Here is a 13,658-nt window from a genome sequence, read left to right as displayed (position 1 = left end):
GTATGTGACACAAGCCCAAGAGGGCAAAGTGTCAAGCATGCCAAGATGGCAAAAGTTCCGTCCGGTATACACCGGTATGTGACAAAGCCCAAGAGGGCAAAGTGTCAAACATGCCAAGATGGCAAGATTCCAATCCGGTATATGCCCAAGAAGGCTATACACCGGTAAGTGACAAAAGCCCAAAAAAGGCTGGACCGGTATGAAAAAGATGCAAAAAATGTTGCCGGTATACAAACAGTACAGGATAAAAGCAAACGATAATTAAAGTGCTAAGATAGCACACAAACTCAAACTTCATAAGTCATCGGTATAGCTTACCGGCGTGAAATGTTATATCGCAGCCAAAAATTGGCAAAGTATTATCTTACATCATAAGACCCCGGCATACCGGGGAAGAATTCAACGATTGATGTTTTGAGACAACAAGGGATACATAGCAAGTGCATTCAGGCAACAGAGGGTTGCGTGCCGGCTTCAGGAGCTTCACCTTGTTCCGGAGGAGCTTCACCTTCCGCGGTTTCTTCATCCTCCTCGTCCTCAATGTTTTCTTCCTCGTCGTCGGAGATCTCGTCTCCGACGCCGGGAGGAGGAGGGATGAAAGTTTGCGTAGGGGCGAACTCTGCGATCCGGTAGGCGCGGTCCCGCCGCTTGGCAGTCAAAGCAGGATCCGTGTCCGTGGGCGCGTCACCGCGCAAGCTGTGGAGAGCATCCAGATCAAGATCTTCGTACCAGGAGCAAACGGTGCGTAACGCCGCATCCGCTCCGGCACGGGCTGACGAGCACCTCCATTCCCGAAACCTTTTCCCGGCATCTCTCAGACGATCGGAGAGAAGCGTCACAGTTCCCGGAACGGCTTCTCCAGGCCACAGCACTTTGAAGATCTGGATAGCTCTCTCCGGCAGCTCACCCAGGTGCCGGTCCACAGTTCTCATATGAGAGATCCGGGCTGCCAGCGCCACAAGGTGGTCGTAGGCATCCCAGGGCGCATCCGGAGCGGTCGTGGATTGCTCAGCCCTGCGTGCAGCCACCTTCTTGGAAGCATGCACCTCTGAATCCGGAAAGAGTTCTGCGGAAAGAAGAAGAAAAGAGAACCGGCATAAGAAAATATTGCCGGTAAGATAGGAAAAAAGCTTGTAAACAGGAGAGGCAAAGGGCACAAATATAAAGAGATCTTGCCGGAGAAAGAGAAAAGCTTTTAAGCAATGGAGAAGAATGAAGACTTACGGAAGGCCAGGGCATCGGTTTGCATGACCAACCGGTCATATGCGGCCTGGTCTGTGGTGAGGGTAGCGATCTGGCCTTCTGCTGCTTTTCACGCCTTGCGCTCCTCTTCCAGCTCCGCCCGCAGCACTTCGCTGTTGTGGGCGAACTCCTTCGAGGTGTCGTTCAGCTTGGCCTCAGCAGCGGCTTGGGCATCCTTGAGCTTTTGAGCATGCCGGATTTCAGCTTGCATAAGGTTGTCTTTCAGCTCAGCGGAGATTTTCTCTTGAGCATCTAGAGCCTTGCGGTGCTCAGAAGCAAGCTGCTCCTTTTCAGCTGTAATCCGGAAGCAAAGTGTTAGCAGAAAGCAACCAGTAAAAAGAAGCCGGAGGCACAAAAACCAACCTTGGCATTTACTGTGGGTCTCGGAAAGGTACCGGTGTTCCCACAGAAGCTCCTGGAAGAGTTGCTTCCGGGTGTCCAAAGTGCCCTGTTCAAGTAAAAAGATTCCGGTTAGAAGGTACCGGTTCTGAAACAAAATTTCGCGCTAAGAGCTGCGATCTTAACCCGAAACTCGGGGACTGGCTATGCCGGTTTCTTTTGTTTGTAACAAAGTTTCGCGCTAAGAGCTGCGATCTTAACCCGAAACTCGGGGACTGGCTATGCCGGTTTCTTTTGTTTGTAACCAAATTTCGCGCTAAGAGCTGCGATCTTAACCCGAAACTCGGGGACTGGCTATGCCGGTTTCTTTTGTTTGTAACAAAGTTTCGCGCTAAGAGCTGCGATCTTAACCCGAAACTCGGGGACTGGCTATGCCGGTTTCTTTTGTTTGTAACAAAGTTTCGCGCCAAGAGCTGCGATCTTAACCCGAAACTCGGGGACTGGGAAGATATATATAGTCTTGAAAAAGCAACAACCGGCATAGAATTAAAGAGTGGTGAAATTTGTATAACTTACCACCACGTTGTTATTGGCGTCGTGCCACGCGTTGTCGAATTCTTTGACCGCGCGCTGCAACCGGCCAAAATGCTGCGCGGTACTCCGGGGGCCGGCAGGATCAGTTACCGGCAGCTTGTCCTTCCCCAGGCCAAGCGTCGATGGGGACAGATCCGCCCGATTCCATTTGTCGGCGTAATCGACGAGGTGGCCCAGGTCGGTTCCGCCGCGGGTGAACTCGGTGATTCGGCCCAGCTGGGCTGGCACCGTCTCTCCGGCTACAAGGGCAGCGCGGCCGGCGAGCAGCACGAGGCTCCGCGAGCCGGAAGAAGGAGGGCTGGCGGAGCTCACTACCGCGGCAGGATCCTGCGCTGGAGGCGTGGGCTTGGCGGAGGTTGGCTTGCCGGCAGGAGCGGCTGGCGGAGGAGCAGGAGCTTCCGGAGCATCCTTGGATGCAGAAGAGTTTGCCGGCGCGGAAGAATCCGGCACGGACTTCAAGGGAGAGGAAGTGGAGATCGTAGTCTTCTCCGGGACGGGAGGAACCAGAGGTTCCGCCCTCCCGGTATCTTCGGTGCCGGCGCCAATGTTGCTGGCGCCGGTGTCTTGAACTTCTGGAGGGGAAGAAAAATCCCCCTCCGCGCGGTGATCTGAAGGTTCAGGGGCCGCGCGCCCCGCACTTATGTTGCCCCCCCGAGAGGAGGCTGGAGACTTGCCGGCACCAGATGGTACCGGACTTGGTTGTGGAGGAGGAGAGGCCCTGCCGGCATCCTCAGAGCGTTCCGGCCTCATGCCAGTAGCGCTCTTGGCAATCTTGAGCGGAGGGCTAAAAAGATAAAGAAAAAGAAGGTTCAGGAATAAGTTTCCGGAAAAAGAAAATCATGAAACAGAAGGGAAAGTGTAAATGAAAGCTAACCCGGAAGCAACCGGCATCTCCCGCTTCCGGTAGCGCTTGGCCGTGACCTCTTTCCCGGCTACAATTTCCTTCCGAGAGCGCTTGGGGGGAGGAGCACCGCTTGAACCGGCTTCAGGTGCCGGTGCTTTCTTTTTCTGGCCCCTGGTGGCAAGTTTGTCCAGGAATTCCTGGCCAACCATCGCCTCTAGCGGAGTGGCGTGCTCCACGACCGGGGGGTTAGCGCTGGCAGATGGGAGATCTGTAGGAAGATGAAGTATAAGGTACCGGAGGAGTAAAGTACCAAGAAACCGGAAACCGTGGGTGAAAACTTACCGGAGCGCGAGGTGTGGGTCCTGCCCATCTTGTACTTATGCCCCGTCACGTAAGGATCCGGATCCTCCGTATCCGGAGCACGCTTGCGGATAGGGTCTTGTAACGATTCAGCGGCGATGCGAGGAAAGCGCTTGCAGACCTGGAAAAAAGGAAAGGAAAAAAGACGGTTAGTGAAACATTAAAAGATACCGGAGCAATAACCCGGAAGGCTCAACTCTTACTTCATCGGATGGAGGATTGGAGGAGCTGAGGGGAAGTAAGCCCCACTCCCAGTCCATCGGCATATCCGTTTGGCAGATTAGCCTAGCTTTGAGGACTACATCCTCTTTGCTTAGGGGAAAGCTGGTGATCTTTGTCGGATCACGGCGGCCGCACATCTGGCAAATCTTGTGAACCCGGCGCTGGAGAGGAAGCACCCGGCGAGAGATGAACGCCCGGATGATGTCGTCGGAGCAGATGCCGGTATCTTTCTTGAGATTCTCCAGGAAGCGAACAATCCGGTTAGTCTCAATATGGTTGACCCCCGGATTGAACTTCCAGTTGACCTTCGACGGGATGCCCGGAACGTATGCCGGCAAGTTGATGAAGTCTGCGGCCTCCTTATTCTTCACGTAGAAGAAGCTCTCTTGCCACGCCCGGCATGATTCCAGGCCGGAGAACTTGAAGAAAGGGCTCCCCTGGCGCGCGCCGATAATACAGGAGCCGCACTGAACCGGAGGTTTCGGAGTGGGAATGTTCTTGCCTTGGACCGAATTGATCCGAAGGCCGAAGAATCGAGCAAAAGCTTCCTTTGTGGGAAGGAGACCAACGTAGGCCTCCATGAAGGAAACAAAGCAAGAGAGATAGAAGATGGCGTTGCCAGGGAGATGATGGGGTTGGAGATGGAAGAAATCAAGGAACTCCCGGAAGAAATTAGAGGCCGGGAGGCCAAAACCACGCTCGAAGTGGGCGGAGAAAACTACATATTCTCCGGGTTCCGGCGCGGGCTCTACCTCGTCGCGCGGAAGCCGGCAAACTACTTCCGCCGGAATCCTCCGGGAGCGGTATAACCAGTCGATCTCCGGTTGCTTCACATCGGAACCTTTCCAGGCTCCGCGGGTGATTGCCGCCGGGTTCGCTCCGGTAGCTTCGCTGGAGCTGCTGGTTTCCTGGCCTCTTCCTGCTCCGACCTCAGGAGCAGAAGGAATGTTCATCCTCTCGATTCCGGCCTCGAACCTGTCGGTAGCTCCGCTGTGCTGGCTGCTGCCGGAAGACTCGGAAACGTACTCGCCGGAAGACATACCGGAAAAAGAGTTCGAGTCTATCTAGAAACAAGTTTCCCCAAATCTACCCTTGCGCGAAGATCTACGAGTAAGAGAAAAAGCAGAAGAAAAAGGAAGTAAATATCCTACCGGCCCAAGATCTGAAAAGCAAAGAAGAGACGGGTAAGGCGATTCTAGCCTAACCTGAGGCAGCGGAGATGCTGAGGAAGAAGGTCACCGGCGGAGCGATGAGCTCGTGTTGGCTGGGGAAGTCCGGCGACGAGGAAGCGAAGAATCGGCTGAAGGAGGACGAATGCGACGGCCACAGCAGCTGCGCAGCAGCGATACTCCAAGCAGCAAGTCTTGGCGATGTTCGGCGGAGCAGGGGCGCTGGTTCGCCGGACGCCGGAGCTCAGGCAATGGGCAGGAACGACGAAGGGCGCAGGAAAGCTTTAGCTTTGTGTGCGCGAAGAACTTGAGAAGACGAAGAAAGGAGGAAGAAGGAGCGGTTCCCCCTTTTATAGGAGAAAGAGCCAGTGGGCTGGCAACCGTCGGGCCGCGACGGTTCGCTCCGTGGGCCGCCACGTGGCGCGAGGATACACGCGCGAAAAACAAAAAGCCACAGGCTCACCACACAGATCCGGAACGGCAGCCCGGATCCGGTACGCCACATTTAATAGAGGCGCAGAAGCCGAAGGGAACTGACCTCTGACGCTGCTGTGCCAGGCACAGCGCGCATGTCACTGACAAACGTTGTACCCGAGATATTCTCGACTTCGTCGAGGAAAGTCTTAATGACGAAGCTACCGGAAAGATTTGGCGAGGAACCGGATGAGTTTAAAGGGAAACCGGAAGGATTAATCCGGTACGTTCAAGATGAGGACTTGGCGTGGTCCATCGGATAGAATCCGCTGGACTGTGCTAAGTTTGAGATCGGCAGAGAGGCCGGAAGCTTTAAACTGGTTGCCGGAAGGTTTAAACCGGTATCGTGAATATAGAAACCTGGCATGGTCCGTTGGATAGGATCCACCGGACTATACCAGCTTCGGGGACTAATGTTGGGGGGATGACCCCCGGTATGCCAAAGGCATGCCAAACCGGATGGTTTGAACCGTCAAGATACCGGTTTAAAGGTTGTTCCGGCTAACAAGAGTTAGCTCTATGCGAGGTGAATCGTGCCGGTATCCCAGGAGGGGTATGCCGGCATCGGCTAAGAAGATACCGGAGTACCGGTACAGGCTACACTGTAGCACGTCGGCAAAGCTGGTCCAAGATTCCCTCCAAAGCTAGAGGACAAGGATGAGCGAAGCACTTCAGCTTTAAACGAAGCCCTGGCGCCTAAAGCAGAAGGTGACGTAAAAGGTACCGGATGATGTCGGCGCCCCTGATTAAAGAGATACCGGCGTCACCGGTAGCCAAAGTGGCTTTGTAAAGTAGTTTGTCTAGTCAAAGATGCCATTAGGGTTCCTAGGGTTTCTTCCCCTGTAAGCCACCCTCTCCCCTATATAAGGAGAGGGGGCACACCCATATGCGGGTACGTTTTACGTGAGACGTTGTACGATAAAAGGGACGACGTGTTGAGCTGTTGTGTGTAACCACAAACCTGTAATCTCGTGTGTTCAAGGAATAGAAAGATCTGAGGGAGAAATAGTTGGTGTGTTCTTCTTCTTCTACCTCTGGCCAAGGCCAAGTTCTTCATAGGAAAGCAACCGGGCATCCTTCCGGAAACCCTCCCCCGAATCCTCTAGCGCACATTCGGCCCCAACTTAAGCCATCCCATGGCATCTGTCTGTTCACCACGACGACAGAGCCCCAATCAAGGCGAGAACGGCAGTGAGGAAAGTAGCCGCCAGGAAAACTCTGAAGCGCCGGAACCCTTCTCCAGATCAAGAGAGCTTGCACGTACGTTGATCCATGCACTGACTGGTTTCATCTATCCTTATGGGCTTCTGCAAACATACTTGTGCTTACTAACTCTTCTTTTATAGGCCTCCACCGAAGACAACTCCAGTGAGGAAACACAATCCAGTCGAGGGAATTCGAGCTCAGGCAACTCTCGGAAAATCACCACGCAGAGCCAGCCAGATTTGCCACCATCGGCTTCCAGGAAAAGACCAGTTCCTGAACCTGTTGCCCCCCAAGCTCCAATCAGAGCGGGGCAGGGCGGTCAACGCACAAAGAGCCGATACATCAAGAGGGCTCGAAAGGAACCGCAAGCCCCTTCATCAAACCAAGAGGCCTCAAATGTAATTACCCTCCATACTCTCCCCGGCTCATCTTTCATGCTAATCCATTGCTGCTCGCATCGGCTAACCACCTCCTTTGCAGACTGATGACACTTCTAGTGGGGGAGTCAAGGAAGTATTGATGTCCTCCGCAAACCTGGATCCAGCAATCCCTATAGGTGCTGTTGACAAGGTCGCCAATTTGGCCAAGCCCCCAGCAGAAACACAAGAGCCGATTACCTCATCATCGGCTGTCCCCCTGGTCTCAGGAGAGGTATACTCCTTTCGTTTGGCTTACCCTTCCCTTTTGCTGCATACTGACGCTGTTTATGTTTGTCAGGGTTGTGACCTCTCGGGCTTGCTAACGTTCGACCCTGAATCCATCGAACCAGCTCCTTCTACGGCATGCGATGAACCACGACCCAGCGCCGTCCAACGTCAATTCCAGCGTCTCCAAGCCCTGCTTTCCTCCCCGATCGAGACGTTGGTCGAAGACCCCGAGGAAGTGAAGAGTGTTCTTGAAGAAATCCAGCACCACCTCCCGGTAACGTTGCAGGTGAAACTCTGGCCAGTTGTGACTCTGTCTGCCTACAGGTCAAGGGTGAAGTTAGCTCATCAGAGAATCGATCTACGCCACGCCCAACTTCCGTTGAAAACCGATATTGCAGACAAATGTCAGCGGCTCAACGAGAAAAAGGCGGCCTTAGATGCCAAAACTGACACCTCTGTCAGCACCGCCGAACTTGAGACCTTGCGAAAGGAATTGGAGGACCTTGAAGAGAGGGTCCGGGCAACCAAACAGCTTATTTCTAATAAGGAAGCTCTTATTGCCCGCTCCCAAGAAGAAGCAGAAGGCCTCAAAGCTCAACTGAAAACTGATCTGGCAGAAATACGTGACCTGCACAAGCAGCTAGTGACGGGCAAGGACGAAGATGATGAGGCCGAGATCGCCGAGGTGGATCTTGTCCGTGCTGACGCCCTCCGTGCCTTCGAGGCATTCCTTCCATAGAGCCTATCCATGTAACCTGATAACTGCTCGTAACAGCTTGTACCTCTAGAGTCGATGGTTGCGCATCGGCTTTTTAATCTAAAGTCGAAGTCTGTGCATCGGCTGTACTTTATGCCCTGTTGCTTTGTATATTTTTTCTAAAGTCGACGTCTGTGCATCGGCTATGGTTTGTATATATATATTTTTTACCGGCCGATTTCATGCATCGGCCCCCATATTTCACTGTCCGTCATCCCACATACTTGGGAAATATTTCTTGAGATGCTGACCATTGACAGCCACTGGGAACTTCACACCGCTCAGCTCCTCAAGCATGTATGCGTTACCCTTTAAAACTTGGTCGACCCTGTACGGCCCGTGCCAATTTGGAGACCATTTACCATACACTGCATCCTTAGTCCCCAATGGCAATACAGCTTCCCATACCAGATCACCAACGTGGAACTCCTTTGGTCTCACCTTCTTATTATATGCGCGAGCTACCTTGGCTTTGTTCTCTTTAATTTTCTCAAGCGACCAAAGTCTAAGTTCCGTTAGATCCTCAATACTATCACTCATCAGGGTTGCATATTCTTCAGTTGTTAGATCATTCTGAAACGTAACGCGTCTCGACCCAGCCGTGATTTCCCAGGGCAATACGGCTTCTTGTCCATAGACCAGATGGTATGGCGAGGTTTTTATCGCTCCATGACATGACATGCGATAAGCCCACAAAGCCTCTGACAATACCTCGTGCCACCGTCTAGGGTGCTCGTCGACTTTCCTCTTAATCAGCTTGATAAGGCTCTGGTTGGACGCTTCAGCTTGCCCATTTGCTTGAGCATAGTATGGAGATGATCGGATCAACTTAATTCCCATGTCCTCGCAGAACTTTCTAAACTCGCGAGAAATGAAGACCGAACCTCCATCGGTCGTGATCGTCTGGGGAATCCCGAATCTATGAATGACATGTTCCTTCACGAAATTGATAACATCTTGTGATGCCACTGACTTCATAGGGACGGCTTCCACCCATTTAGTGAAATAATCTGTAATGGCCAAAATCCAATTATGGCCTTTGCTCGATGGAGGATTGATTTTGCCGATCATATCCATACCCCAACCTCGAAATGGCCAAGGCTTGATGATGGGGTTCATTGCTGATGCGGGTACCGTCTGAATTTTCCCAAACATCTGACACGCTTGACACCCTTTATAGTACTTAAAGCAATCCTCAAGCATGATGGGCCAATAAAACCCCGATCGCCTGATCAACCATTTCATCTTATGAGCCGATTGGTGAGTTCCACAGGCGCCTTCGTGTACCTCGTGTAAGAGCCGATTTGACTCGGCTGGTCCCAGACATTTGAGAAGTAACCCTTCCAAACTCCTGTAGAACATGTCATCTCCTATAAGGACATATTTCATGGCCTTGTACCTTATCCGTTTAGGTGCCCCCCGAGCCGGATCTTTCAAGTAATTGAAGATATCGGCTCTCCAGTCATCCGGTTCCAGGAACTGTACCTGAACATCGGCTCCACCTGCTACCTCCTTGTAGCCTGACGCCATCTGTGCGAGATCGTTGGCCTCGGTATTTTGCGACCTCGGGATCCAACTGAAGTTTATGTACCTAAATTGTGCCATCAGCTCACGGCATTGCATCCATAATGGGAAGAGCGACTCGCTCTCGCATTTGTATTCTTCCGTGAGCTGGGAAATCACCAGTTTTGAGTCTCCAAAAAGTTCCACTGCTTCTGCCCCGGCCTCCAAAAGCAACTCCATTCCCTTGCGTATTGCCTCATACTCAGCGACATTGTTGGTGCAAGGGGTAGGTAGCCTGATGGAGAAGGAATATGTTGCCCCTCGGGGTGACACGAGTAGAATGCCGATGCCGCAACCATCATCGCAAACCGATCCATCGAAAAACATGGCCCATGCACGCACAGACAGTGCTGCTATATCAGTGTTGATTCGTTCAGCAATAAGATCGGCCAACGCTTGTCCCTTGACTGCTTTCGCAGGCTGACACCGGAGATCAAATTCCGATAATGCAAACATCCACTTACCGAGTCGGCCTTTCAACACAGGAGCCGACAGCATATGTTTGATGACATCTGATTTGCATATGATGACAATTTCCGCTGACAACAAGATGTGACGAAGCTTGGTGCAGGTAAAAAATAGGCAGAGGCACAACTTCTCGATCTCAGAGTACCTAGTTTCTGCATCCAACATCCTTCTGCTGAGGTAGAAAGCAACTCTCTCCAGACCATCATAAAGTTGCACCACCACTGAGGCGATGGAAGTGTCAGCTACTGACAAGTAAATATAGAATGGTCTGTCTTGCTGGGGCGGAACCAACACAGGTGGCTTCGTTAGATACTCTTTAATCTCGTCAAATGCTCACTGTTGCTCTGCCCCCCAGCGAAACTCCTCATCAGATTTAATTTTTACCAGTCCCATGAACGGCTCGATTCGCCCTGACAGATTGGAGATGAACCTTCTGACGAAGTTGATTTTGCCGATGAGACACTGGAGTTCCTTCTTCGTGGTAGGTGGTTTCATTGTTCGCACTGCCTCCTGACTTTTCAGGCCGATCTCAATTCCGCGTTCATGAACCAAGAAACCCAAGAATTGACCGGCCGTTACACCAAAAGCACACTTCTTTGGATTCATTCTTAGCCCGAATTTTCTAGTTCGGTCCAGGATGCGTCGCAGATCATCCAAGTGTCCTTTTACTGAAACAGACTTGACTACCACGTCATCAATGTAAATCTCCACCAACTTGCCGATCAGATCATGAAAGATGTAATTCATGGCTCTTTGGTATGTTGCGCCGGCATTTTTCAGTCCAAATGTCATGACTACATATTCAAACAAGCCCACTGAACCTGGTACTCTGAATGCAGTCTTGTGTATATCTTCTGGAGCCATAAAAATTTGGTTGTAACCGGCATTGCCATCCATGAAACTTAAAACCTTATGACCAGCAGCTGCATTGATCAATGTCTCTGCTACCGGCATTGGATACTCATCCTTTGGAGTGGCTCTATTGAGATTCCGAAAATCTATGGCGACGCGCCATCGGCCGTCCTTTTTCTGTACAGGCACGATACTAGAAATCCACTCAGCGTACCTGCATGGCCTGATGAACCCGGCGTTCAACATTTTCTCGATCTCTTTCTTGACTTCTTCTAAAATTTCGGCCTTCATTTGTCGTGCTCGCTGTTGGAACGGCCGAAATCCTTTCTTAAGAGGGAGCCGATGCTCAATGATGCTCCTGTCTAACCCGGGCATCTCTGTGTAATCCCAGGCAAAGCAATCTGGGTATTCTTTCAACAGAGCTATCATCAGGCCCCTCAGATGTGGATCTAGCTTTTTGCTGATAAATGTTGGTCGCGGCTTATCCCCAGGACCAATGTCAATCTCTTCTAGCTCATCAGCCGATGTAAATCCATACCCTAGCTTTCCGTCGGCTGCTAGATCGATGCTGAACACAGGCAAAACGTATGGGGAGGATAATTTGGGCCGATTGCTGGAATTGGCCCCCCTTTTGATTGTATTGCTCAATGAAGGTTTACAACTTATTTGTGCTCTACTACGGGAGGGAGTCTCCCTACTACAACTACGTGACATGCTTGAGGTGAGATCATTGCTTTTTATCTTTTGGGGCCGATCGCAGGGATCGGCCTTGCCACGTACGTCCATTGACTTTGCTCTTGCTACTCTGTCAGGCCGGTGGATAAGACCAGCCTCACCCCGTTTTTTGTAGCTTCGATGCGCTCACAGCCGTCCAAACTGACTCCAGAGATCGGCTCTTGGTCGTCTGCGTCCCAAATATTCATGCCAGCTATTGAGATCTCGACTGAGTCATCTGCATGAACGACCTCCACTTCATCTCCATCCCACTGTATCAGGCATTGGTGCATTGTGGATGGAATGCAGCAGTTGGCGTGAATCCAATCCCTCCCTAGCAGGACAGCGTAGGTGCTTTTGCTGTCGACGATGAAGAATGATGTAGGGATGGTTTTTCGGCCCACGGTTAGATCCACGTTCAGAACGCCTTGCGTTTCTGATGCTTGGCCGTTGAAGTCGCTTAGTGTGACGTTGGTTTTGATCAGATCTGCGTTAGAGCGTCCCAAACGCCGTAGCATGGAGTATGGCATTATATTGACTGCCGCTCCCGTGTCAACCAACATCTTGCTGACAGGCTGCCCGTTGATATAACCTCTTAGGTACAGGGCCTTCAAATGTTTGTAGCTCTTCTCTCGTGGCTTTTCAAAGATAACTGGCCGTGGGCCGCAGTCAAACTGTGCCACCGGCGCTCCTTCGATTCTTGGAGCACAAAACTCTGACGGAAGAATGAACACCATATTTGTGCCAGCCGATGCCTTCGCATCGGTTTTTATTTGTTTGGGGCGCCATTCTTTCTTCTGTGGACGCATCTCCGTGTCCAAGGTTTGCTGAATTTTCACGGCCAGATCGGGCCGCGCTTTCCTCAACGTGTGCAGGTATTGCGCCTCGGCTTCCTCCAAGCTACGTAGCCGCTGAACCCTACGCTTTTGGGAGTGACTGAGTCCATCAGGGCACCAACTTGGCCGGTGGTACCTATCTTCTTCTTCATCTTCTGACTCCTCGAAATCTTCCACTCGAGATGACTCAGCTCGTCTGTTCTGAGATGGGAGAGGCCCTAGACGTTTGAACACTGAAACCTCACCCGTGTCCTCCTTCTGCTGTCTACATTCCGGGCAGTTGTCGATTGTAGGCAATCGGCTCATACCTGAATCCCAGCAGTGCTTAAAGAAAGGACAATCCCAGTGCCTGTCCATGTCTTCCTGCTCTCTTGACTTCCCCTTAGCGCGACGCTCATACCCTTCGTCGTCTCTATCATACCGACGATATTTTCCCATTGTCTACATCAGACCGACGGTATCTTTCGTCATCTATATCGTACCGCCGGCGTCGATCGTACTGACGCTCATATTTGTTAAGGAGATGCTCGGAGAGCGGTCGTTGATACCGCACGTTTCTCACTTGTTCCTCGGTGATGTACCGTCTGTCATCATATCGGGGCCGGTCGCGTGGGCCGGCCTCCTCCTTTTCCTTGCCACGGGGGTGACCGCTTTCTTCTTTATCCCTGCTATGGTGGTATACAGGCCCTACCATGTTAACACCGAATGAGAAATCTAGCTGACGCCTCGTGGAGTGATTGTGCTCCACCATGTTGACGCCAGGAAACGGTTGCGTGTCCACCTTCATGGCAAACTGACCAAAGATCAAACGGCCTTGTTCTATCGCCGTTTGGATCTGCCGACGCAACTCTTTGCAGTCATTGGTGATATGGGTGAACGAGTGATGCCACTTGCAGTACGGTCTCCCGTTCATCTCTTGCGCCGTAGGGATTTTATGGCCTTCGGGTAACGTCAGCTGTTTTTCCTTAAGCAATAAGTCAAATATTTGCTCAGCTTTGCTTACATCGAAGTCGAACCCTTTTGCAGGCCCTTGTTGTTTCACCCATTTGCAGGACACGGGATCTGCCCCCCGAGCCCATTCAGCCACGACTACTTCCTGGTCTTCTGCAGAGTCCCCAACTTCTTCTGCCTCGACTAGGCCTATCGGGCGTTTGAACTTGTCTTGGTACAATTCTGGGTGGCGCTGCTCATACAATGTTAATTTCTGAGCCATGTGCGCCAGTGAATTGTATTCAGCTTGGAAAGCCAGATCCTTGATCGGCGCTGCGAGGCCCAACACTGCCAGATCGACTGCTTCTTTCTCAGTTAAACGAGCCGAATAACATCGGTTCTTGACAGTCCTGAAACGCTGGATATATTCCGACACCGTTT

The 13,658-nt window shown here is 51.8% G+C and overlaps 1 protein-coding gene across 1 annotated transcript; it reads left to right on the top strand.

The window, feature by feature from the left end:
* Positions 1-4,820: 4,820 nt before the first annotated feature.
* LOC127339201 (uncharacterized) lies at positions 4,821-7,914 on the top strand. The gene is made up of 3 exons (XM_051365079.1): positions 4,821-5,018; positions 6,931-7,101; positions 7,168-7,914. The coding sequence occupies exons 1-3, from the start codon at positions 4,821-4,823 to the stop codon at positions 7,834-7,836; spliced, it is 1,038 nt and encodes a 345-aa protein (XP_051221039.1). The 3' UTR covers positions 7,837-7,914.
* Positions 7,915-13,658: the final 5,744 nt, after the last annotated feature.

Source organism: Lolium perenne, chromosome 3 (assembly GCF_019359855.2).
Source record: "Lolium perenne isolate Kyuss_39 chromosome 3, Kyuss_2.0, whole genome shotgun sequence".
In the NCBI taxonomy this organism is placed as follows: Eukaryota; Viridiplantae; Streptophyta; class Magnoliopsida; order Poales; family Poaceae; genus Lolium; species Lolium perenne.
This window is presented reverse-complemented; position numbering and strand designations above follow the sequence as displayed.